This window comes from Sceloporus occidentalis, unplaced genomic scaffold (genome assembly GCF_023333645.1).
Source record: "Sceloporus occidentalis isolate IW3139 unplaced genomic scaffold, rSceOcc1.0.p SCAF_2, whole genome shotgun sequence".
Taxonomy (NCBI): Eukaryota; Metazoa; Chordata; class Lepidosauria; order Squamata; family Phrynosomatidae; genus Sceloporus; species Sceloporus occidentalis.
Window position 1 is genome coordinate 56,394,300 of NW_028316982.1, and position 25,828 is coordinate 56,420,127.

Consider the following 25,828-nt stretch of genomic DNA (forward strand, 5'->3'; position numbering starts at 1 on the left):
GATCTGTAACCACATAACCATCCTGATTAGAAACACATCACGTTTTGCATCAGGAAATGCAGAGTAAAGAAGCAAGCTATTCAACCCAATGAGGCTCCTCTTCCCAATGTGTTTAAACATAGTAAGGCAGAACCTCTTACTAGACCTTGATTAATTCTGTACAATCAATCAATTCAAGAAACTGAAAGGTTGAGTGGCAGTGGAAATATATGCTTACCTTTAGACCTTTCTTCTCAAAGATTCCATTTTTGTTTGTTTTACCCAAACATCCAAGGGACTCTAATGGACTGGATATTTAGAATACTACACTTAGTATCACATGAATTACTCTTTATCTGGCTGCTTTTTGGAAAGCCCTTTATTTTTCTTTCAAAACAGGACTTTTTTTTGTATTGTTTGGGTGCTGTCATTTTTGTGAAGAAGCTGCACAATATTTACTTAAACGTTAATTCAGCTGAGATCAAGGAGGCCTAATGCAGCTGACAGAACAAATGCAGTTCATGTGATTCAGGAATGCAATTGACAAACCGATGTGATGAGACTGTTGACAATATCGAACTACGAAACCCAACATCCATCCATACAAAAGGTTTTTTGTACATCAGTGACTAATACATTGTTTAATGTCTATTTGTAAAGAAATAGGTCATGGAAGCTTCTACAAGCCTTTGGGAGATTTGCTTTGTTTGCTTAAATAACACAGCTATACTTCAAGATTAATTTACTGTGAAGCAACCTATGGCCTAATCCAGGGTTGGGATCATGGAGCCCTCCAGATATTGTTGGACTGCAGCTCCAAGCATTTCTCACCACTGGTTACATCTACTGGGAGGCCAGTCCAATAGCTTCTAGAAAGCAGTGTAATTTCCACCCTGGCCTAATCCAATTGTTACTTTCAGTTATGGTAGACCCACTGAATCAATTGTACCTTAGCAAATCAAACACTAAGTTCTACTGATTTTGTGTCTACTTTAATAGAGACTAGCAACTGGATTTAATGGTTCAGTGGTGCTTATCCCTCAGTAAATATAGTAAGCCCTTGTTATCTGCTGGGGTTTGGTTCCAGGATTCCCCATGGATACCAAAATCTGTGGATGCTCAAGTCCCATTAAATACAATGGCATATTAAAATTGTGTCCATATAAAATGACAAGGACTGGTGTGGCTTAAAGGCTGAATTACGACTCTGCAGACTGGGGTTCAAATCCCCACTTAGCTATGAAAACCCATTGGGCAACCTTAGGTAAGTCACACTCACTCAGTCTCAGAGGATGGCAGTTGCAAACCTCTGAAGAAACTTGCCCTCCCCCCAAAAAAATCCCCAAGATACAAGTTCACTTTAGGATTGCAATAAGTCAGAAAAAATTTGAAAGCACCCAACAACATAAAATGGCAAAATCAAGTTTGCTTTTTGGAATTTAGGGTCTGTCCTCTGTATCAGTGAGTTAGCCATCAACAGATCACCCCATTATTGTCAGCTATGCTTTGTTGACGCAGCCATGAACTGCATCATCTGCTGATGATAATGGGATGAGATCCTATGTTATTTGGTACCTGCAGGGTGTATGTTTGTTCAGAACTGAACCTCCCCAGGCATGGAGGACAGACTGTATATATCTCTTAATATTTTCAAACTGTGCATGGCTGAAACCATGGATAAAAGGTCCACCCTATATGTCTGCTTAGAAGTCTTAGGTTAACAGCAGTGGGACTGAACCCAGATAAATGAGTACATGATTGCAGCCTAGTTATACTTGTAATCCAGTCTCACACACATGCCTGGCAGGTAGGCAAAGTATGTCACTTAGACACTAATGAATTGACCATCCCCATACTAAACCCTCAGAGCAGCTGCAAGATACACTAAACTTTTAATAAAGAAGAACAAAAGTACAACTCTTTCTGTGCCATTACTGAAAATCATTATAGACAGGATTATATCATTATAGAAAAAAGTAAGGTAGTCTAAGATGATATGGTGCAAACACCACCTTTAAAAAAATTCAAACAATCTTTTAGTGGGACTGATATCCTAATTGTTTCATGAAAATAAGGCCTACAAGTTTCAAAGGAATTTCTTTGAAGTGACGCACAATTACGAGGACAGAAATGGACACTTTGGGGACCAGTGGTATTTTCACAGTCCAAGTATAGGGGATGTGTGTCCTTCTTCCAAAAGTTGGACTACAACCTACATCAACTCTAGCAAGCATAACCAACAGTGAACAATCATGGCAGTTGTACTCATACATCTACAGGACTGCTTTCGCACTGTTTTGGGAAAGTTTGGTGGAATTCCAACTGGAGCTGCAAAAGAAGACAGAGCAAATAGGTCCCAGGTTTATATTTTTACCTTTCTGTCTAATAAAATAAAATGAAAAGTCTACTGGTCTACTGGACATAATGGACTGTTTTTTTGTGTATGGTTTTAACACCATAATAATTATACAGAACTGAGGACTGTTGGTCTTATGCAATTATAAAAAAGAGACAGCAAAGGGAATTTATTTCCATCTGTAACTTAGCAAGAACAGGGATTGTGTTTTTTCACTCATATCCTTTCCCTTAATATCCTGAAGAAAAGCTTTTCCTTTTGCACCATGTCTTTAACTTTCTTTGCAATTTTTAGCTGCAAAAATTAGACCAGCTGTACTTATACAAAATCCTCCAAATCTTTTATTTAGGTTTTCAGGATGTTATATAGCACAATTGTATGCAACACAATGAATAGCATCACACCAGCTACAGAGGTACTGTGCTGTGCGACTGTATTTTGAAAACAATATCCCAGAGCACCGACATGGGCACACACACACACTTCACAACACTACAAATCACTTTGAAATGTATTATTTTTAAAACTAACAGCTAAAGACTTCAGAACCACAAGATTCTAAATGTAGCAGGATTGCCAGTGCAATGGCACTGGTTTATGAGGGCTGTTGCAGCTGCTGCAATGTCAATGAGGAAGAGTACAGACGGGGCTAAATGGAAGTTGCGTTGTCTCCAAAACATTCTGAACACTTATGACAAATAGTTTCAAAACTGGTGGTTCTTGAGGTGTGTTGCAGGAATCCATTGTACAAACCTGTGAAGTTACCTCTAAAACTTTAAAATGGAAGGAGGGGACTGTCTATCATGTTTGCATCAATGGTTCCTATTAGTAGGCACTGGCACATCAAGAGGGCTAAACAAAATGTGACTGTGTCGAGTTTAAACAGAGACGAGCCTGAGAAAAATCTTGTGTTCCTTTGATAGGTCAATAATAATCCTTTAAGGTCACTGGGCTCCAAGTATCAATCCGTTGTACTTCTCTGAAACTCATCTTTTTTTTAAAACTCCAATGCAGCTCTCTAAAATAAACCCCCAAATAAAAGAGCTTTAACACTGTTCTGTACAATCTTTTGTTGTTTCCAGAGCTCTGGCTCTAGACCTTTTCTTTTCTCTTCAACTTGGATACTTTCTTGACAGTTCCATTCTTGTTGAGAAGTTTCAGAACACGATCTTTATGATCTAAGACCTTCAGCATGGATTCTCGAGCCTCGCTTATCTGATCCATTACAAGCTTACATCTCTGCATGTTCCCCTGAAAAACACAGTGTGGACATTTAAAAAGTTGAACAGATCAAAGGTATGCAAATAATCTATGAGTAATCGCTCTTGAAGTACTTGCAGTATATGGACTGAAAAATGTTAAAGCAAAAGGTTCAACTGCTGGCATGTTCTCAAATCTCTCCAGATTCAGGTACTCTTCCACTACTAATAATCATCTGGGAAACTAGACTCCCATTATGGACACACATCATGCAAGAGAGATAGTGCACTTCAAGACACACAGTAATTATAAACTTTAAGGAGACAGTCTCAGACACAGTGCCAAACTACAGTTTAGTGTTTCATGAACAAGCCTGTCCGCAGAACAGATACAAAGAGAAGAGCAAAACTTTTAAGTTACATTTTTAACAAACAGCAGCCTAACATCACATCCCAGCTTGGGCAAACTTGTTAGTCCTAACTATGATTTATGGAAATGAGACAATTTTAAGCAGTGCTTGGATTGTTCCCCCAAGTTACAGTATAATTTTCACCATAGCTTAGGGATGGGGTGAGCAGTTTCTGACCTCTGCCACCCTTCCTAAAGTTCTTCTGCTCCCAAAATTGTTCACTCTTTAAATATATTTCTACCCTAAATCAATGCATGTGCTCCCCATAGACCTAATTTACAAACAGATGTGCTTCAAGGAAGCTCCTAGGAGAGTGAAATTTGTATGGAGAGAACATTGCCTTTAATTTGGAAAGTGAAATTCTCTCAAAGGCAAAACATTCCTTTTTTCATGAAGTGGGGGAAGGGAACTCTTGAAGGCCTACAAATGTGACTGTAGACTGTTGCCCAGTTCTGTTTTAGGTTTTAGACATAACCTTCAACTAAGGTAATTGCAAATGGAAGATTCCTTATCACTGTACTGCAAAGGGCAGGATGAGACATTTCAGCATGAGGTTCATACACATAACATTAAACCACAATTTATCGAGTGTAACCACACCAATATATAGTTTTCCCTCGATTTAAAGTAGCCGTAAGTGTAGAAAACTAAAGCTCTGTGAAATTTTAGTACTTGTATGCTCTGAATGAATGATTTCCATACATATGTAATGAATTAGTGAACTAAACTCCCATCAAAACTTCAAGGATAAATTTGAGACCATGTAACTATTTCTTTAGATTTACTTTGTAAAGTTCATGCATGTGAACAAGATTGCTTTGATGTATTAAGTAGCACACTCCAATTTCAGTGTGTGACATTTAAATACAATCTTGATAATTCATTTTTAAAGGAACTATAAGATTATTCAGTTTTATAATAATTAGTCTGGATAAACCTAAGTTAGGAATGAATGGATGACTCAAGTTGTATCTGATCCACATTCATTTTGCAGACTCTTGATCACAATTGTTCCATCCAATTTCTTCACCAGTTTGCAATTTATTTTTTCAAATGTACAGACAGTTTCATTTATGTACATAATGTTTCGTAATACTGTATATTTTTGCATGGAATTTCTATGTGGATTTTTTGAGCCTCAGAATAACTGCTATGCATGTTTTACTGAATTCTGGAATTTGAAGGATGAGAACGTTCTGATCTTCATATTAGTTCAGTTAGTCAGTTCAGTTTCAAAAAGCAGACCAAACAAAACTTTCTCCAATTCCTACTCTAAGTATGGTGTGGTTTGTTTAGTCTGTTTCACCATTCCCTTCCTCCTTTAAACATTTTAAACTTAGTATTTTAAGGACTTTTCTGATCTGTTGATTGTTAATAAAGAAACTGAATTATAACAATTTTAACTTGTTATAATATATTGTTATATTAATGTGGTATTTTAATTGTATTTTAAAACTGTACTGTTTAATTATTGTTTTTAGGCATGTCTTGGGTCCAATTTGGGAGAAAGGTGGCCTATAAAATAAATAAACAAACAAAAATTTAAACCATTTCACATATTCTGCAGAGGGAGGGAAAAAAACTGTAATAGGCATTACAGAAAAGGAATGGATAATAAATCCCTACCTGTATCAGTTCATTTATTCGATGCAAGTCATCATCTGTTGCTGCCTTTTTCTTGGGAATGATTCCTTCTTGTAGGGAGGTGAGCCGTTCATACACATCATGTTCCAGGTTGGTCTAAAAGATATTAGAATTTTTCAAGAACACCTCACATTTTTACTTCATATTTTGGTCTGCATAAATTACAGAAATTCCATCTCCTATCATTTTAAAACTGCCTTTAGCTGATCCAGTATTACTTTTCAAAGCTGAAAGAACACAATTTTCTTTTTGAGATCACAATCTCTTTATTGCAACTGCCATATGATGCTCTCTAAATATGTTTCAAAATAAAATAGGACTGCCACACTACAGGATGGGAAAATACAGATCCTAGTTTTTGACTCTTGCAGAGCACAACAATAACCCCCCCCCCCAACACACAACTAATTCTTATTTTGTGCTTGTTGAATAAATGCGCTGAATATTCCATCTTCTTTATCATTTTTGCCTGGATCCAAACAATGATCCATACTAAAGGTTCTATTCACAAACTGCTAACAGCCCCAGTACTCCTAAATATGCAACGTAACCAGATTCCATATTACTCCTCTGGAACTGTAAAGGCTTGGGGAGTTTGGTGCTAAAATACAAAGCACCTACCTCACCCCCACCTGAAAGAGAAGCATCCAGGAATGTGGAGCAGTGCTGCCTCCTCAAGTCAGCGGCACCATCCCGGACACTTCTTCAGACCTGTGCACCAAGGGAGGGATTTGCCAGTTTTGAGCATCTGTATACACTGCACCAGCTCTTATGCCTGGATCAATGCCTCCATCTATACTACAGCTTCAGGTTTACTTGCTTTCAGTATACCCGACTGCAACACTTTATTTTTGATGAGGTATTTAACCTCAACAGTGTGCCAACCTAGTGGTAACTCTTAATACACACACAGATTTATCCATTTTCAGAAGACTTGCTGGGCTAATGTCTGTCCCAGAGTACTTTCTCACCCATTTTCTATGAAACCAACATGACTTTCCCACTTACCAGCTGTAATAACTGTGCTGCACAAAGATGGACTTTCCATCCCTGTGCACGGCACGATACTCCTTTCTGATTAGCTATCTCTTGTAGCATAGCTTTCTTCTCTTCTAGAATGAAAGTCAAAGATGAGAAGAAAATGTCTCATGATGAAATAGGGAGAAAAGTAAAAAGTATTTTAGTCCTCTTTTCACTAAAATAATGAGAATACATGGATCATTCAGTAATCTTTTCAGGGATAGTTCATCCTTTGTGTATACAAAATTTGACAACACATGTAGGTGAAATGTTGAAATAGGGACCATGTGTCAGATATGTAAAAAAAACAAAATCCCTAAAAGCTCCATTCTGTGATCTGAGTAACATGGGGATAGATCTGGATAGGTTATTTTTGTTTTAAATCTTTAAAATGATAAATATAATTTCTATAGCCATAGGCTGTACACACTGAACTCAAAAGTCAATTTCTGTGATTCAAAACACAATTGCAAAGTAGAAAATCTTTGACCTATTATGGCATAATTTATAAAACTTCTGCTGACAGGAGCAAGTAACTACAGATATCTTAAAGCCCACTTCCTGAACATTACATTTTGTGCATTACCTTAAGTATCATTGAAACCCACTAACCGGAAAACTGATTTACTCTATGACTACATCTGCAGTAGAAAGATTGGTTGGTTTGAGATGGCAGACATTTTTGTAGGCAAGTTTTACATCCTGTAGGCATTGTTTCAAAGTTACCACTTGGGTGTGTCTTTAGCATATCATAAAAACATCATATAAAATGTAATGGCAGGAAGATATACCTTTTACCCTGACATCACTGTACCGCTGGAAGTGATGATAGGCAGCTTTCCATGGATTGCGATAGTGGCGAAGGAGCGTTATGGGTGGTCGTGGACGTACAGGCACATACCTTACACCTTCTTCATCTAAGAAAGGATTAAGAAAATGATACAGATCTGTTTAATATGTGTTTATTTTGAACCAGGAAAGACAAATGTAATCCTACGACAGGACCATATATTCTGAACTACAGCATGTTGTCTGGAAGTAATGAGTCCCAAAGATCAAGAGGGGACCAGCTTGGGGAAGGTTGATCAGCTCCAACATTTAATTTTTTCCCCACATTAATTTGTAATATAATGACATGAACATTGATGTGGAGAAGATGGATCTCCATCAACTGGAGAAGATGGTGCCTAACCAGAGAATAAAGTGCTATCCAGAAGACATAAGTAATCACCTATATATTCTTTTGGAGGTGACTTGCGCTTTTCTGCCTTTAATATCAAACTTTTGGTAGTAGATTTCTCATCATCAGTGCTATTGGTCTCCATCATATCCCCTTCCTCTGTAGAGATGACATGTTGTTGTTTCCGTGGCTTTTTCCTTGGGGAGGCACCAGGTGGTAAGTCACTTGGGGGCACTGAAAGGTTGTTGGCCAACAATGTAAGAGATGGAGACACAGTATTTGTAGTCAGTGGAGGAACTGCTGAAAGGCAAAAGGCAGGACATGTTTAGGAGACACACAGTAGGAAAGCTCTAGATATTTCCCCTTCCCAAGAAGTAATAGATGCTGTATGCTTTGCCACTTGTGCTCATTGCTCATGCTATGTATTTATACAATACTCGTCTCCCAAGTGTGTCATATCCCACCTGATTATTTTTCTGAACAGTTTAACCTTCAACTAAGAATAAGAATCTTCACACACAAGCAATCCATATCCCTTTATCTTTGTTTACACTGAGAAAGTATAAATTGGGTTTTGGAGCTTAAAGTTCATAGCATTTGGACATCTTTATCACAGTTTTCTCAGGGAAAATTACAGCTACTCACAGTGGAATAAAACAGCTATTCACAACTGACCAACAAACTGCTATATCAAAACTAACTAACTAACCGCAAATTTCCTTAGGTCAGAAAGAGAGACTCATATTCAGGAACAAAAGCCTTGAATGGGGCTCCTCAATGTAAGACTACACAACAACCTTTCCCACAAAACTGAATGAACATTTAACCTTTTTGTGTCGCCACAACCATTTGCAACTACATTCTTACAGCCAACCAAATCACTTCCCCCACACAATCTTTTTACTCTCGTTTTCACTGGCAGGCTAATCTATGGCCATGCTACTAGACTATTAATCTCTGTTCTAAAATCAAATAGTCTAGCATGGTAGTTTTAAAGATACATGTAACAATTATCACTGTGATATGCTAGTTTGCAGGAATGTTCCAACTGGTTTTTGAAAACAATTCAGACATCTCCCTTTTGTAACTACTTAAGCAGAAAATTACCTGAGACTGGTCGCATTATGTCCATAGGCTCCACTTCCTCTTTTATTTTTATCTCTGGCACAACAGGGCCCAGTACTGTAGAGAGGACACCACTTATTGTTGATGAAGGGGGAGGAGCAGTTACAATTGTGGCTGAAGTAGGCGGAGGAACTGCAACAGTTCCTGGAATGGTTGATAGGGCTGTTGTGGGCTGAGAGGGTGGACTGGCTGCTGTGATGATTGTTGGAATGGCAGATGGTGGCTGCTGAGAAGTAGGGACTGAAATAGGAGGTTGCTCATTGCTCTGCATAGACACTGCTTCCACAGACACAGTTACCGGAGCGGCCATTGATACATGAATTTCTGGTTTAGGTTTGGCACTAGACACAGACGAAAAAAATTAGACAGTTCCTTTATTTAAGATCTTACAATTAAAACATTTAGAAACATTGAAGAAACATCAAAGAGCCTCCATAAAAACATTTTTTCTTTTGCTGAAAGCAACACAGCTGTTCCATGCAAGTAAATCTGACTTGTTTATGTTCCACAAGTGTTACTTTTTACAGTAGTTTTAGGAGACACTGCAGAAAATGTTCCAGCCTGTCCCAAAATCCCATGAACAGATGTCAAACAAAATAATTTCTCATGCACGTTTTGTATGCTGTATTACACATATAGATTTGAGTTTTGTAACTCTGCATCCTCTTAGTGACAAGTTCTATGACACTCCTCCATCCCAGTAATACATACAAGTAGTGGTTTCTGGTTAAAGCCATGCAAACAGGAAACAGCAGGCTTTGAATAAGTATAAAACCCAAAAACTTTGAATAAGTATGACAACTCTTTAGGAGTAAGAACACCTTAAAACAGTTCAAAGAAGAATGTTCTCAGTGGGGCTGACCACAGAACAAACTGAATGACTGCTGGGGAAAGAAACAGAAATCAAGGATGAATGGAATGTAGTATCCTGAAATATGTCATGGCTGGCTATTACCAGAAAGAGGAGTGTTCTACTCTACAACATTTTGTTTCAAATTTTACATTTCCTATTGGTGAGGAGGAAATTAACAACAACGAGAACGAAGTTGTGAAACTTCAGCAATCAAGAATGCACCTTACACATTGCAGTGAACATTGATTTGCTGAGCTTCCATAATCCCTAGCAATAGCAAGTACATTTTTATACCACTTATCAGTGAACTAGCACTCCTTAAGTGATTTACAATCTGTAAGCCAATTTCCCTCAACAAGTTGGATACTCATTTTACCAAACCTACGAAAGGGTGGAAGACTCAGTGAACTTTGGAGCCCTGCAGGATCAAACTCACAACCTTGTGGCTGCAGTGCCAGCATTTATCCACTGTGCCAACACAATTCCCTTGAAAAATATGTAATTGTTGTATATGTAATTGGAATTGTAGATGTCTTTTTGCAGTGCATGAAAGCCAGCAGCTCTCAAAAGCCTTCAATCGTTTATGAATCATTGTACTTGTTATTGCTACTGCTAGGGAGTATAGACGAGTACAAATGTTCACTAAAATGTGTAAGGTGCATTCTTGATTGCTGAAGTTTCACAACTTTGTTCTTGTTAATTTCCTCCTCACCAAGTACTTGCACGTCATACATTTTTCTAGGATGTCATTTCCTTTCTCATGAGTATCACTGTGAGATCTTACCTGGCTGGTCTTGGTGATCCAGAGGCACTCCTCATGGAGCTTTCTACTCGGGTGCCAGCCACCTCAGATGGCTGAGGAGGAATGAGGTTTTTCCTAATAGCCAACCTGCAAAACAAAAACAAACAAACAAAAACATGACACATGTAATAAGCATACAAAGCTGAATACCACAGAATTAGCACTTCCACGTGTAAACAAAATTGATCCCTTTTCCTTTAAAATGTAGTTAGATTCAGATTTACTCACAATAAATGTAGTACCAATCAGAGCAATGAGACTAAAGTTAGGCATGACGTACAAGTGCCACAGATTCTAATCTGTCTGCTCTAAGTATAAACAAATATGGATCCAGCCCTAAACTATTAAACTCCAGGTATTTTAGCTATTCAATTCTCCTGCGTTTCTAGCTCATTTATTGTTTTAGTTTTCAGATGTCTGTAAACAGGGTAAAGTTGAACAATAACAGTTTTTACAGAAAGCTTGCAGGTATTTTTTTAAAGTTATCAAAGAGGATATCCTGAACTTATTTTCAATATTTCTTTAAAAAGAGCAAGACAAGGTCTCACTCTTAACATCCCAAAATAATAATAATAATAATAAACTGAAGACAGGATTAGTAGTAGTACTATTTTTAATCCCTTAGTCGGTCACATGAAACATATTATTTTCAAACATTGGCACATTTTGAAGCACATTGAGTTTTGCAGACAGCCTCCATTAATAGGCTACACTAGAACTTCCAATCTGAAAGATCAGATGGTACATACAGATATTTGTTTAAAACCCAGGATATCTCCAGTACTGTCTGGTCATTTTCAGTGTGTTCAGTGTTCAGTTTGTAAATGTAGTTTTAACATTAAGGAATTTATTCACCTCAGAACACAGAGAAGATACAAACTGAGAGGTTTTTCTACTTGTCAAACATCAGGTGTTGTTTATATCAGTATCTTTCCATACCAAAAGATTTACATAGGCAAGACCAGTTGTCCTCTGAAAGTACATATTTTGGAGCACATTAAGATAATTATAAATAAAAGTAGGAACACATCTTTATAAGACCGATATATTCTCAATCATGGAGCCAGTGCTTTCAAATTTTGTGCTTTGGAGGTACTACAATTAAAAACACATCAGGACAAAAACACCATGCTTTTACAAAAGGAAGCATTTTGGTGCCACCTACTGGACAGCCTAATATCTAAAGGTTTAAATGAAAAGCTGTCCTTTAGAGTGTTTTATTTAGTTAATTAATTGCCATGTGGTGTTAACTGAAGTTAATCAACATTGCTCCTGTGCCTAACTGCCTCATTAGAGCTATAACAGCATACAAAAAGCCATCACAGGAGTCATATAGTACAGATTGGAACTAAGAAAATATACATCTGTGATAAATGTAAAATATGTTGTGGTAAGTTATTTATTTGTATAAATATTATTTTGGTTTAATCATATTCAATGAGAAATTTGAATGAAGAGATTTTGTTTGTAGAACAAAGAATAATACTGATAAAGAAGGTAAATGCTGTTTGCATCAAAAACTGTTGGTAAGTGGTTTGTTTGTTTAAGTAGTAATTTTGTCCATTGGCATACACAATTTAAGGAGATATGGTATTATACTGAGCTAACTATGAGAATTTATTTATAAATAAGGTCTAAAGAAGAAGAACAAAACACTTAAATAATTCTGGATTTGCCGTTTCCATATCAGTATGATGTATAGACTATAAAGAATCCTTTGTCACACATCTCACTTATGTCAACTGCATATGTGAAGGACTATTTCAAGAATTTGCAACAGCAATTGGTTGTATTGTAACATTAATGATACAAAAACTGGGGGCTGTTTGAACGTGTATTGAAATTTGTAATATAATTTTGTAAGTACGCAAGGAGTTTTGTCAGCAATATCTTATTGCTCTATTATTTGGGATACTGCAATTGAGGTGGGTGTTGACTTTTTCTGGTTATTGTTTAAAACGAGGCAAATTAATGAAACAGAAGATGAACGATTACTTCATGATTTCCTTTATATGTCAGTCACATCCAATATGTGTGATAAGCAGTATGAAGCTGTTTGCTGTACAATGGTGCACAAGTCATAAGGACTATTGCAACAGGAATTTTACTCACCCATCTGTAGTGGGCTTCTTCCGGAGAATGCTTGGGCGAGGGGATGAACCTTGAGCTGGTGTGCTAGAATTAGAACTCTGGCTATGGGTTTGTACCACTGTAGTTGAAGCTGCGGCAGTGTTGAATGTATTGCTAATTGGATTGGCCATTATAGTGGCTCCATCTGCCAAGACCACTAGTGTGGGGAACAAACATACAAAATTAGCAGAAGCAATGCAAGATAAACTCAAAGCTGATACCATTAAAAATAAATTCTTGTTTGGATATTGCTTTTCATTCTGTGCTTCTTCCACCAACTCCTTTGTTTCTTACAAGCTACAGCTCAGTCCTATGCATCTTTACTCAGAGGTACATCTGACGGTGTTCAATGGGCGTTTCATTTAAAAAGCCACTATTTTATAGCCGCTCTAATTAGCACTTGCTTTTGAAAAATCCATTAAGTTCATCACAGATGCTTTTTATGGAAGATGAGAGACAGCAGACAACTTTTGCTAAACAGAATGGTACACAACTGTGTTCTTCTTGTAGTTTTGCTACAGGTCAATAATCTTTCAACAATGTCTGTGCTGACTAGGACTAATGAAAGTTGTAGGCCAAAAACAAACAGAGGGGCACAGTTGTCCAATTCCAAGTGAAGAGATGCTGCTTTAGGATACTCTGTAAATCTTGCAATTCATGTTTCGGCTAAAAACCCGTGTGACACATTACTGTGTTTCATTTGCACACTGAAACAGCAACACCTCAAAAGCCTGATACTTTCCACGTTTCATCAATAATCCCAACAGACTAAACATACATTTTGTCCAGGTAAGTGTACACACTACTGCAGTTACAATCATGCAATTAATAAGGCAAATGGAACAGTTTATGATTCTTTACCCTGCAATGTGAACATAGTTGGCTACTCCTTTTCCATATGCCCCTATCAAATGAGATGTGGTGGATGTCTACTCAAGAGGGAGCCTTTTCAGTTTTGGTGTCCTGGTGAGAGAATGCTTTTCACAGAGGCTCACTTTACTCGGGGGAGCACTTTTTTCTGTATTTGCTAGCCCAGGAATTGAGATTTATTATAGAGGCCCTACTCTGTGTCTAACTAGGTGAAATACACTGCAGGATGACATGGGAGAGGGCCATCTCTGCAGTGGAATTCCCTCCCCTTTGAGGCCCAACTGATACCAAAAGTGGGATCATTTTGGCACCAAATCAAAACCTGGCTTTTTAAATAGCTTTTGAGCTCAACTGATTTCATCCAGGCTGTGCATGTCCTATGATTACATTATTTAAAATTGTTTAAACCAGTTTTCAAGTTCTTTTGTTTCTAGATGGTAATCTATTTAATACGTTTTAATATTTTAAATTCTTATTTTATGTTTTAAATTTATTTTATTGTAAGTAAGATACAAATATTTTAATAAACCAACAAACCTTAATTACTGGGTGCTATATAAATATTTTAGATAAAATAAATGAATACCTGATGCCTTGTTTTCAGTTTGTGCCTGCTGAGTGTTCAGTGGTGCAGTCTGAAGACCTTGTGTGCCAATTGGTGCAGCTGGATGTAGCCCTTGGGTTCCAATTGGTGCTGACTGTATTCCTTGTGCACTGATGGGTGCTGGCTGTATACCCTGAGCACCAATTGGTGCAGACTGGATGCCCTGTATATGGCGGGCATGAGATGCATCCACTGTCATGAGCTGCATAGGATTCAGATGGACTGTGGAGGCTACTCCTACTCCGGTCTGAGCTGCTATAGCGGAATTGGGAGCCTGAGCTGAAACTAGAGCAACATATTTAATTAGGTCTACACAAAAAAAGGCAATTCATTATGCTGTGATGCAAAGCAATATTTAAACCTCAATAGTCTATTTACACATCTGTGGTCCTGCTGAAAATGCCAAGCTTTTAAATAAGATTCATAAGGTAAATCTTAAAATTTTGGATATCTGCAGTAAACTAAGGCAGCTTCATATTGTTAAAACTGCATTATGTGGGAATTATTGGCATTATACTCCTCAAAAGAAACACTAAGTTTCAAGAGAATGAACTCAAACAAAAAGTCAGCTTTCATAGCTTTTCCAATTAGATGAAGCACCATAGAATAGACTAATTTAGGAATTAATTTAAACTGCACTTTAGCGTTGTATTCACCAAACTGTCTTAGGCAAGCCATTCTGAGCTAATCCATTTGTAATGCAAAATCAGTAGAGTCTTAAGTGTAAAGTTCTTACCCTAACCACAATCTGCTAGTTGAAATGAAACAGTAAAGCCATTTCTAACAAAGCAGCATAGCAAAGTAAGGCATGAAAGAAGAAAAGGGAGTGAGCAAGCACATGTGAATTAATCCAATCTCACTGCCTCGGTATTCTTTTCTGCAATGTGCAAATAAAAATACTGGCCCCTTACAAAGCTATGGATTATAGAAATAATCCACCTAAACATATTTTTCAAGTAGATAACACATTTTTGAATTTTAATAAAGTGACGAGCAGTAACTAAGACAATGCTTACTTGTTAATTAGCTTACTTGCTGTTCACCGCTATGATCTTTGGAATAGCGGTATATAAATAAAACAAATTAATTAATTAATGTAAATGTAGTGGCTCAATGACTGCACTTTCTCAGAGGTAGCATAATGTAGAGCAGCAAATCATTCCACAAGCACATACACAGTTCCCACTCTCACTCTTAACCTTGTGGGTGGAGAACTAATTGACTGTTGCAAAATAGATGAACTCGCATATGAATTGGCATATATTTACACTACACTTAAAATGCACAGAAACTCGGACTACACATTCTCCAATTCCAAATAAATAAATAATACAAATGAAAGACATTTGTTTCACAAATTGACAACATTTGGGTTTTTATCATCAGTAAGTACACTGAACTAGAAAAAAGTTTGCCAAAAATATGTCACTGCACTATTTGCCTTTGGTTCTTGCTTGTAATTTTCCACAACAGTACAAATCCACATATTCCCCTTAAAAACCAACTATTCATGAGTAAGCTTCATTTATGCTGCTGCTCTAAAGCAGCCTGTAAATCAGTAAACTTAGTGTTTTCTTACCAGGATATTGGCGGATAGTAGACACAGAGCTGGTTATAGGTGTGTAAGTGTGGGCAGCCAAAGGGTAAGAAGGCGGATATGTTGGTAAGAAGTATTGGAACTGAACAGGTACTGACTGTCTACAGAGGTGAAAATAATTGTTAGAAACAGTTTTATAGTTTTACAACCTTCTCGGTGACATGGGCATATTTGTCAAATGCATAGCAATATCATCTTTCTCTTATATCATACTTATACCCTGCATACCAATATATCATCTTTGCCTTCTCTCTGCAATTCCTTCACAATGAATCTTTGAATACAAAAGGAGTTGACAGATAACACAGTCCACTCTTCAGTAATTTCCCTTAACTGAAACTTCTGAATTAAACTGCAGAATTCAAGGTATTCTATCCATAACTGAAAGAAAAGAATCATTGGTGTCTTGGCCACCAAGGCAGCTTTATGAGCATATAGGTTCAACATTTCCAAAATCTGCAAGTACTTTGCAACAGGAATATGCAAGAACTTGTACTTAAATCAGAGCCTAGCTTGTGGGATATAAACAGTTACCTGTTATCATTTCTAGCTTCCATTGCAACTGGATTTGGAGATGCACGATGACCAGATATAGGAATGAGATTACTCCTCTCTGCAGTGTAGTCAGACTGGATGCGAGGAGAAGTGTGTGTGATTTGCTGAGGGACCACTTTTGCTGCACAATGAGAAAGGACATCCTCATCATTTCAATGCAAGCTAAGCAAATGATACCAGTAACCAAGAGCAGGTCAGGAAGCCAAACCCCTCTGTATTACTTTCTTTTACAAAACCACAGTTCAGAGAAATTCATATTTGGAAACTTAAGGATTTCTGAATGGATTGAAAATGGGATATATCCAATCCATCTCGCCCCAACCCTCAAAAATAAAAGATTAAATGTTAAGATAACGTGAACCAGTCAGTACTCTCTCACCAACGGGGATGTTTGAGGTGGTCACAGCAGTTGCATGGGATGAATGCGAGGGCATAGTAACGGTGACAATTGTACTTGTAGGTGCTTGAGTGTGAGATACAGAACCTGAAAGGAAAAAGGATATTATATAGTTTAATCTTCTTCAATATCTATGTTTTTTAAAAATGAAGAAAAGGTAGATCACAAATAGATAAAATGCCCAGTCAAAAAAAACCCATTCTCCTCTTCTCTTGGAAACAAAGGGCCCAAACAGAAAGGCCAAAATAAAGCTTCTTTGGGTCACTTTGCTGTTTAAATGATGCATACATCCTAAGAGGCTGGAAGCTGCGCTAAAACCACGCTCCAGTCCTTAGGACTGGAGCGCAGCTTTGGTGCAGTTTCTGGCCTCTTAAGATTTGTGTGGCATTTAAACAGCATACCTCCAAAGTGATCCAAAGCAGCTTTATTTTGGCCTGTCTGTTCAGGCCCTTAGTCCCCCAAAGAAGCTCAAGCTTTCTCTCTCTCTTGGATGGTAACTGATGCATTTCAGTTTTCCATATGGGGTTTCTCTGAAATAACACATAAAATCAACATACTTTAAAATCTGTGCACTTTATTGTAGTGGTCAACAACTAAGAGACAAAGGTTTCTTTTTTAATCAAGATATTTCAACCCTTACAACTGTTCTTAATTTTTACATATAAATATTTTAAAAAGTACTAAATTGTAAATACTCACCAGCTGTAGTTGCTGAAGGAATGCTATTAGTTGCTAAAATAGGTGCTACTGTTGCTGCTGCCACTGGTGTGCCAGTACTAAAAATTGTTTTCTGTTGGAAAAAAGTTGTATGTCAGTCAAGAAACTGTTGCAGGTATGTTTCATGCTAGCAGCCTTCAATGTCTTGCTGAAATGAACCTAATCACTAAGGTTCTAGTCCACTGTGAAGCCCTAGTCGATGTGTATATAGACTATAAAAGGACATGGTAGTAAGTCAGAAAACCGCATGGAAAAAAACGTTTGCAGTGATTCACCTGGGCCATAGAGTGAAGCTGCTGTTTTTGTGCTCCTATGGCTGGATGAGAAGGCAGGGTAATTCTGGTTGCAGTATCCCGTGGTTGTGCAGGACGCTGAATACTGATAGGTGCAGAAGGCGGGTGCTGCTGAATTGACAAAGTTGGCCGGCTGGGAAGAAAACCAGAGATTATTTTGCTGTTAAGTGCTTAAGAGTCAGTGAACCCTAACAAGAGAAACACCACAATTTACTGTAGTATGGTCTAGTTGTGTGTTACATGAATGTACCAAGAGTTAAGTGCAGAATTTCTCCCATAAATTCTTTTTTAGGGCTATCTGACATTACATGATTGCAACATGGAAGGAAAGATGCTTTAATGACTAGCACAGCAAGATGGTTCACGTAGAGTGGCTAACCACATGGAGCAGCTGCTTTTAGAAAGCAGGTTTTAAAAAGCCTCCCTGTAGTGGCCATCTTATACAAAGTGGTTCTCAGATGCATTGCCCATAGATACCTTTTTATATTCTAAGGCCATAATTTGAAATTCATGAAGGAATTTACCTCACTGAACAAAATGGGACTTACTTTCAAGTAAACATATACAAGATTGTATTTTTAATAGGAATAAAGGATATTTGAGTTACTCAATGTCACAATCAGTGGTTGTTACCTGAGAGTAGATTCTGTAGCATGTGTTGTTGTTGTAGTAATAACAGGTGACTGGGCTCTTGTTGCTGAGACTGTAGCTACTACAGCAGGAGGGATAGTACTTGAAGTTGTCACAGCAGGCCGGGACTGTATAGACAGGGAATAAACAGTAACATTGCTGAAGCTTTAAACTGACGACTTCTTCTTTAAAAAAAACACCTGTCTGAATGTTAACAGACAACTTGACAAAACTATAATTATCAATTTTTAAAAAGGGATTTCACTGAGTGTAACATAGGCGTGGTACATACTGCCATAAAGTGGCGTACCAGCACTGATTCTAGGGTTAGGGACTGCGTGGTAACCGCACGGTCCCTAACCCTAGAACGTACTAGCAGCGTAACAATGGTGGCAACCTGTCTACACGGGTGATGCCATTGTTACGCGCGGTGCTTACATAACGAGTGTGCCAGTGGAGCACTTGTTACACCGTCCCTGCAGCTTAAGAACCACCCGCTTTTCTCGGGTTCTTTTTCTTCCACAGGGAAACTGCACAGTTTGGCGGCTGCCACTTTCCCCCAGAGGAAAAAAGGCTGCCAGCAGGCCGCCCTTTTCAGGCAGTCTGCCCCAGGCTATAATTATGATTACTAGGGCTAATTTTTCCCCTCAGAGATTTTTCTCTGCATATAGATTACCAGGATCTTTTGATCATAAAAATAAATCAGAAAGTCACCCATCAAGGGTGGCCTTGAGGTTTTTAAGTAAAATGGCCAGATTTTAACAAGAAGAGCTCATCTGCACATTGGGCTTAAGTTTATCGTAGTAGAATTTCAGCCATAAAAACCTGACACCAGATTTCCCAGATCATTTAACTATGCAATAATTAACTGGTTTTTTTCAGTGATTTCTCGCTGAAAAGGCCACAAGAATCTCTAAACAGCAACACCTTATCTTCAAATCCCATGAATTTTACATGCCTGGATGGGCTGATGAATGATGTGCTGAACTGCTGGTTGAGCTGTTGCTGCATTTGGCAACTGTGAAGCTGGCCTCAGCACTGTTGTTACTTTAGAACTGGACATCACAGCTGCTGCTGCTGCACCTGAAGAGGAAAATATCTAAGTGAATGTAACTGAGAAAAAGTCACAGATATTCAACTTCTTTAAAAATGTCAGACTGGCTGCAACCTTTGCTTCAAGCAGGAGACACAACAAAGAATTACGGGGAAAATTACTAATAGTGTTCTTTTCTAAACCCAGCTGCTTGCTAATCCTTCAGATGGTAACATGAAACAGGGCTACCGCAATGTTTTAAGTTGCTTTACCATGGTTAAACAATGAAGAGGCTGTGGAACTGTGTGCTCCCTATTCAGTTTATCACTTCAGAAACTGTTAACTTTAATTTAAATGTAATATTACAATGGCATTGACATTAGCCACACCAAGATTTAATCTGTTGAAGGCAGTTATTAAACCTAGTTAAGAAATCTAGCCAGTCTTAGCAAAAGCTCAAATTGGTACTGATACTGCTGTTAAGGCCAGGTGATTTATTTAGAACAATGGTAAGAAAAGTGCAGTCAGGGAGCTTTATGTACTTCTCAGACATAACCAAATGGCCAAAATCGGGCTCCTGTATTGGTGGTTTACCCTTATTCCTTATAGCTTACTCCTACCAATAAAAGCAACTTCAAATTTTGGCTTCTGCAGCCAACTGCTGGAGCAAAAATTACCCTTCTTCCTTACCATGGTTTTCCATCCCCATCTAGGAGGTAAGCAACTGGAGAAAGTACATAATTCACAACATATCTGAAAATATATGGGTGTAATATATTCCATTCTGTAACTATCTAGATCTTAATGTCTTTCCCAAAACAAGACAGCTAAAAATACAAGGAGTCACTTCATGTTCCAGTCCAGTCTTCTCTGGATAATTCAATGCATGGAGTGGCACCTTTATTTACCATGGTCCCAAATTTGTTCAGAACAGATTGGCACATAATTATTGTTCTCAAAGAAATACTACTACATATAATACCTCGAGGCAAATGAGAAGCGCCAATGTGCAACGGTGGCCCAGGAGCACTGCTTCGAATGATTGACATCTGAACATTGGTTGTCATGATATGGTGCACATTGCTGGGATGTCCCTGTGTGTAAGAAAGGCTACATGAAGTCTTTTCATATGCAACCACAAATCCCAGCTAACACCATTAAAGGCAGACTTGCATACAACTTCATTTTGCATTACTACTATAGGAGACACAAATTAAAGTTAGGAGTGGAGTCAAAGAAGTAATAGCTTATAGAGCTTTTTCTTTTCTTTTCATTGCCTTAACAAATAAACATTTTACTTTAGCTGTAGAAAATGCTCACCTGTTGCCCACTAATGGTTGCTACAGGGATAGCTGAGGCTTGGGGGATGCTGCTCTCCATTGTTACAGTAACCTGCCCAGGGACTTTGGTGGGACCAGAAAGGGTGGAGGGTGGAGCTGGTGCAATAGGACGGCTAGGTATCGTAGGCTTCAAAGGAGGCTGAAAAGGACATAAAAACATAATGTCTTGCTCTTTGCAATTTGTGTCAAATGAATAAACAGATATTATACAAAAATACATCAGTTCTCTTACCTTGGAGGATGGAGTATAGATTCTGTACAGAAAATCACTAGTAAGTACTGTCTAAATAATTAAACTATTTTGCATTTCGTTATAAATATAGATCTTCAGAAAAGGAATACAGCCTTAACCACATAGAGTGACCAGGATAAAAGCTTTAATACTGGCTGACCAAGGGAAAGAATAAATATAAAGAAAGAACCCATCAACTTCCTTGAAATCTTTGATTTTGTGTCACAAGCATTTACTTTGACATATGAGTCTCTCCCTAATTTAAAAATGAATCTATGATTTTTAAAAAGACTAATTATGCAATTGTACACTACTTGCTGTAAAATTATAGTCAGTTTACCAAAACTGCAGCTCCATGACATGGGGCTAGATTCTTAATGACTATGGATTCATTGCCAGTTTCAGAGTAGGGTAGGATGATGGAAGAGTAGAGATGCTTTAACTTTTGTTTTTCACAGCTTTACAATACAATCCTATTCATACCTATTCAAATGTAAGGCCTGCTGGGATCATGGGACTGATTCCCAGGAACCGTCCCCTGGAAGGTGATTTCAGTTCCAATGAATCTGAAAAGGCTCTGAAAAGGGCCTTACCTCACAGGGATACCTCGCCCACTCTCCCAACTATGCCCAGTGTGCATATATCATCAGGTCTAATTAGAAAACTATTTAGGAAACACTCTGTTACTTTGCAGCAGGAAACTAACAAAATATTTCCTGATGCAAAGGAGGTCGGTGCTCTTGAAAGTAGTGTATAACAAGTTCTTGAAATCAGAACCCATGGAAATGTTTAATGAGAAGAATCAATACTGATTGATTTAATTAAAATTATTTATATGCTGCTCTTCCTCCCAAAAAAGACCAGAACAGTATCATTAACAATAATTAAATAAATAACGTCAATGAATAAAACTCACACCAAGGTATAATTCTTGAAAGCTTGACATTAAAAACAAAGGATTCCTCCCCCCCCCCCATGTCCTCCTAATTACAAGCAGTGAAGATGCCATACAGATGCCTTGGCAAAGGGAGTTCTTGAGACAGAGCACCAGCCAAGAAAATAGTTCTTCATGTGTTGTCATCTTATGAATACCTGGGCGGTCAGTCTGAAGGGCTTCTGAGAAAAATGTCAGATTTGAGGCAAAATTATGTGGTGGCAAGATGTCCTGCAGCTAACATGGTGCAAGACTATAATTCTATATAATCAATTCTACATTGTATATTGAAATAAGCATGCACCTTAAGCAATTGGTACAAAAGAAGGAAAAAACATAAGCCGTATACCCAGCCTCTATGAGAAACCTGACTGTAGTATTATGTTCCAAACTTCAAAGGCAGCCCCTTCTCTAAAGAAAACCAACTATTATCAGTGTACACATAATGTAGGTACTCTAAAACTCCAGATGTATGAGTGACAGGATTAAAAGTCCTCTCAAATTACCTAAGCAGAAAATGTCACTTCAGGAAGGAGACGAACTGCGAAAAACATCAGTCCTAGTGCTTAGCCCATGGACAGTTTCCACAAGGATCCTATGACAAGATGTTACAATCCCCTGTCTAGGAAGGTGACCAAAATATATTCAGTCCCATGATCAGGTTGAATGCCAGACTGAAATGGGTTTAGAAAAATAAGTTTATTTAGGAAAACCAAGATCTAAGATACTATAACATTTCCAGTATTTGAGACTGACCAATAATTATCTAGCCCTATTGGATCTGGTGACAGGTTTTTACCAAGTGGCCTTGATACCACTTGGAAGCCTGATGGTATTATAACTTGCTCAACAGAGGCATCAAGCACAAAATTTGCCATCCTGTTTGGCAGCTTTGATTAGCCATAATGGACAAAGATCTTGAATATAGGTGTTAAGCACAGCTTTACAATACCACTGACATGCCCAAGGAACACAAGCTGAAAAGCAGCCATTTAAACAGGACAAGCAGGAACTGAAGTCACTGGTTTAAAATTACAGTACCTTCCACTCAAAACTGTTTCATTGGATGACTCTGCATAGATGCAATACTAAAACATTAAGTTCAAGGTAACAGAGGAACTCCTACATGTTTTCAGTGTATATTCTACTAGGCTATTCTACTTGTGAAGCTGCATGCATTTGCAAATATGTCACCAAATAAAAATGTCAGATAAACGTTTCCAATCTTCTCTTTCCCGAGGAGTCAAGGGCATGTAAAAATACCTGATTAAATGTTAAAATGAAGAGAAAGTTGCAAACTAAAGTCAGGCCCAAGTGAATTTCACTATGGGCGACTCCCTTAGACAGGATCTCCAGTATGAATATGACCCTCCATTACCTTCATAAGTCCTTCAGGAAAAGAAAGTGGCACTGCTGGAGTCAGATGAGTTGGAGGAGCTGCCACTGTAACAGGAACACCGGACTGCACAGTATGGTGAGGAGTCAACATTTGCACCTGTGGATATGGCCGAACTACCACCGTTTCCTGCTTCTCTTCACGAGACTGCAGAGAGCCACCAGGGACCACGTGATCTCTGGGAGCAACTTCCAATTCTCGGTTAGGTTCATCACTTACTACTGAAAAGAGAAAAGGGTATAATATGTTGGAAAGGAAAATCTGGAACTGATGAAAATATGCAAATATTATTTCAGATTTCAATGGAATTTACCTCCGGATAACTATACTCGTCCCTCCACATTTGCGTCTTTAACTTTTGTGGCTTTGATTATTCACGGATTTCATTAATATGTTCTTTAGGAATATCTGGAATATGTGGAATGTTTTTCCTCATTCATGGGGGGTCCTGTGCCCCTAACCCCAGCGAAGGTGGAGGGACGAGTCTATACTTTATGCAGACTCCATAGATCAAGTCCTGTAATTGCCATACCTGTAGTTGTTGGGTTTATCAATCCAGTAGATCCACTCGTGCAGATTGGAGAAGGAGCTGGTCCTAGACTAGTTGAAGGGGCTCCAGTACGAGGAAACTGCTGAGAACTCATTTCCACCTATGGAACACACACAGAATGTTAACTATATGGGCATGCTCTTGAATACCTGTTTATAAGGAATCCCAATAAATTCAACCTGATTACATCCTCTACAGTTGACAACTTGCAAGCAAACTTGTCCCTCACCAAAATTCTGGCTATAAATAGATTTCTCTATTACAAAACAAATAACTTCTGGACTGTATTTAACTTATGAAATAACCGCAACTCATTAACAGTAGCAGTAAACAGCATTTGCCATACAAGTACTTGTGCAAATCTGACACTGTTTCCAAAGTATCTTCATTAAATACTCTTTAATAATGTGGTTTTAAAAATACAACACTTAATCAAAACACAGAGGTTATGGTTCCAGCTTCCTCATCTTTGCCTCTGAGGTGGAGGGACACACTAGGGTTAGGAGGAGGAAGCATGAAGTTTAGGAAAGCTCCTGCTACCAACTCCTCTCTTCCAGTTTGTCTCAGAGATGCTGCAAGACCCCTCGGCATCCTGATCTTCCAGACTACCTCAGCTATACTTCTGAATCCTACTCTTATGACAGTGACACCAACTTCACTCTCTGTCGTCGTGTGCCTTCACATCATTTCTGACTTATGGCAACCCTGTCATGGGTTTTCTTGGCAAGATTGCTTTCCATGGGGCTGAGCCAGGAACCGAACCCTGTCCTCCAGAGAGACACAGCCCAACAACCACTGCCACTTTCCAAACTTAACTCTGCCCTTCCCTTCCTTTCCCAAATGAACTCCCAACTCTCACAGCAATCCAGCGCAATCTCAGCCAGTGGTTCCCAAATTGTGCCCTTTCTGAGATTTTGGACTTCATTTCCCAGAAGCCTCAGCCATGTTGGCCAATGGACTGGGATGCTGGGAGCTGAAGTCCAAAAAAAACCCCTTAAGGAACACAGTTTGGGGGACCACTGTATATAAATGGTTGCAGTGGCCCCCAGACTGTGCCCTTTAAGAGACTTTGGACTTCATCTCCCAGCAGCCTCAGCCACACTGGCCAATATCCTGGGATTCTGGGAACTGAAGTCCAAAATCTCTTGAAGAGCACAGTTTGGGGGACGACTGATCTTCGCGGGATCAGCTCCTTCCCTTCCTTACGTGTCAAGCTCTCCTCCCCTTCTTCGGCCGCACACTCCTCATGTTCGCCCGGGAGCATGAGGAAGAGGCCAGCAGCCTCTCCACCAGACGCCGCTCCCTGCTTCTTCCTCCCGAGGCCTCTGAGGGTCTCTGGCGTCGGCGGAGGTTTGTCAGGGGCGTCTCCCTCTCTCCTCCTCGGCAAGCCCCGCCCCCTCCTTCAGGAAGCTGAAGTCCAATAGGCAGCGCCCCTCTGGCCAAAATGGCCAATCAAAGGCGACTTGCCAACCAATGAGGGAGCCCGCCGAGGCGGCCAATAGGAAGGCTCCTTGCGATCGTCCGGGGCCCGCCTCCTCCTCCTCCTTCCTTCCTTCCCTCCCCGATCACTAGGTGAAACAGACGCGCAAGGCGAAGGACCCGGATGTTCGGGGGATATAAAAGCCCTGTCGCGACACCGCCCCGGTCACTTTCGTTGACTGAAGGCGACCTAAAAGGGTGGGAGTTGCTGTTCCCTCCGCGGGCGCGCTTGACTCTGACACGCGCCGTCTCGCTGTGTGCTTCTCTCATCTCCCTGAGTTACCTGCAGCCCAGGACGCGGCGGAGTCTCCCTCACGAAAGCCCCCCAGCGCCGCCTCTTGCGCTGACACGGCTCCGTCCGGGGGAGCGTCGCTTCCGCAGCTGCCGCAGCGACTCACCCCTCCCCGCTCCGCAGTGATTGGGCCCCGAACCTAGCCCCGCCCACCTTGGAGGCACGGGACCGGCGATTGGCTCCGCGAAAGGCCTCCTGGGAGTTGGAGTCC

At 39.2% G+C, this 25,828-nt stretch overlaps 1 protein-coding gene across 4 annotated transcripts; it reads right to left on the reverse strand.

The window, feature by feature from the left end:
- Positions 1-1,934: 1,934 nt before the first annotated feature.
- Positions 1,935-25,733, reverse strand: SAP130 (Sin3A associated protein 130). 4 transcript variants are annotated; one of them, XM_089509553.1, is made up of 21 exons: positions 25,609-25,696; positions 23,829-23,946; positions 23,279-23,514; positions 20,715-20,873; positions 20,377-20,488; positions 19,320-19,444; positions 18,365-18,489; positions 17,714-17,864; positions 17,421-17,511; positions 16,704-16,808; positions 16,304-16,445; positions 15,752-15,870; positions 14,155-14,457; positions 12,681-12,855; positions 10,551-10,655; positions 8,896-9,254; positions 7,840-8,088; positions 7,400-7,525; positions 6,597-6,700; positions 5,571-5,684; positions 1,935-3,586 (listed from the first exon to the last, which is right to left on the reverse strand). In XM_089509553.1, the coding sequence occupies exons 2-21, from the start codon at positions 23,938-23,940 to the stop codon at positions 3,428-3,430; spliced, it is 3,171 nt and encodes a 1,056-aa protein (XP_089365679.1). In that variant the 5' UTR covers positions 23,941-23,946; positions 25,609-25,696; the 3' UTR covers positions 1,935-3,427. The 4 variants fall into 4 exon arrangements, with proteins under 4 accessions (XP_089365679.1, XP_089365678.1, XP_089365677.1 ...); XM_089509552.1 differs by lacking the exon at positions 25,609-25,696 and adding an exon at positions 25,053-25,233; XM_089509551.1 differs by having other exon boundaries at positions 1,936-3,586; positions 23,279-23,517; positions 25,609-25,733.
- Positions 25,734-25,828: the final 95 nt, after the last annotated feature.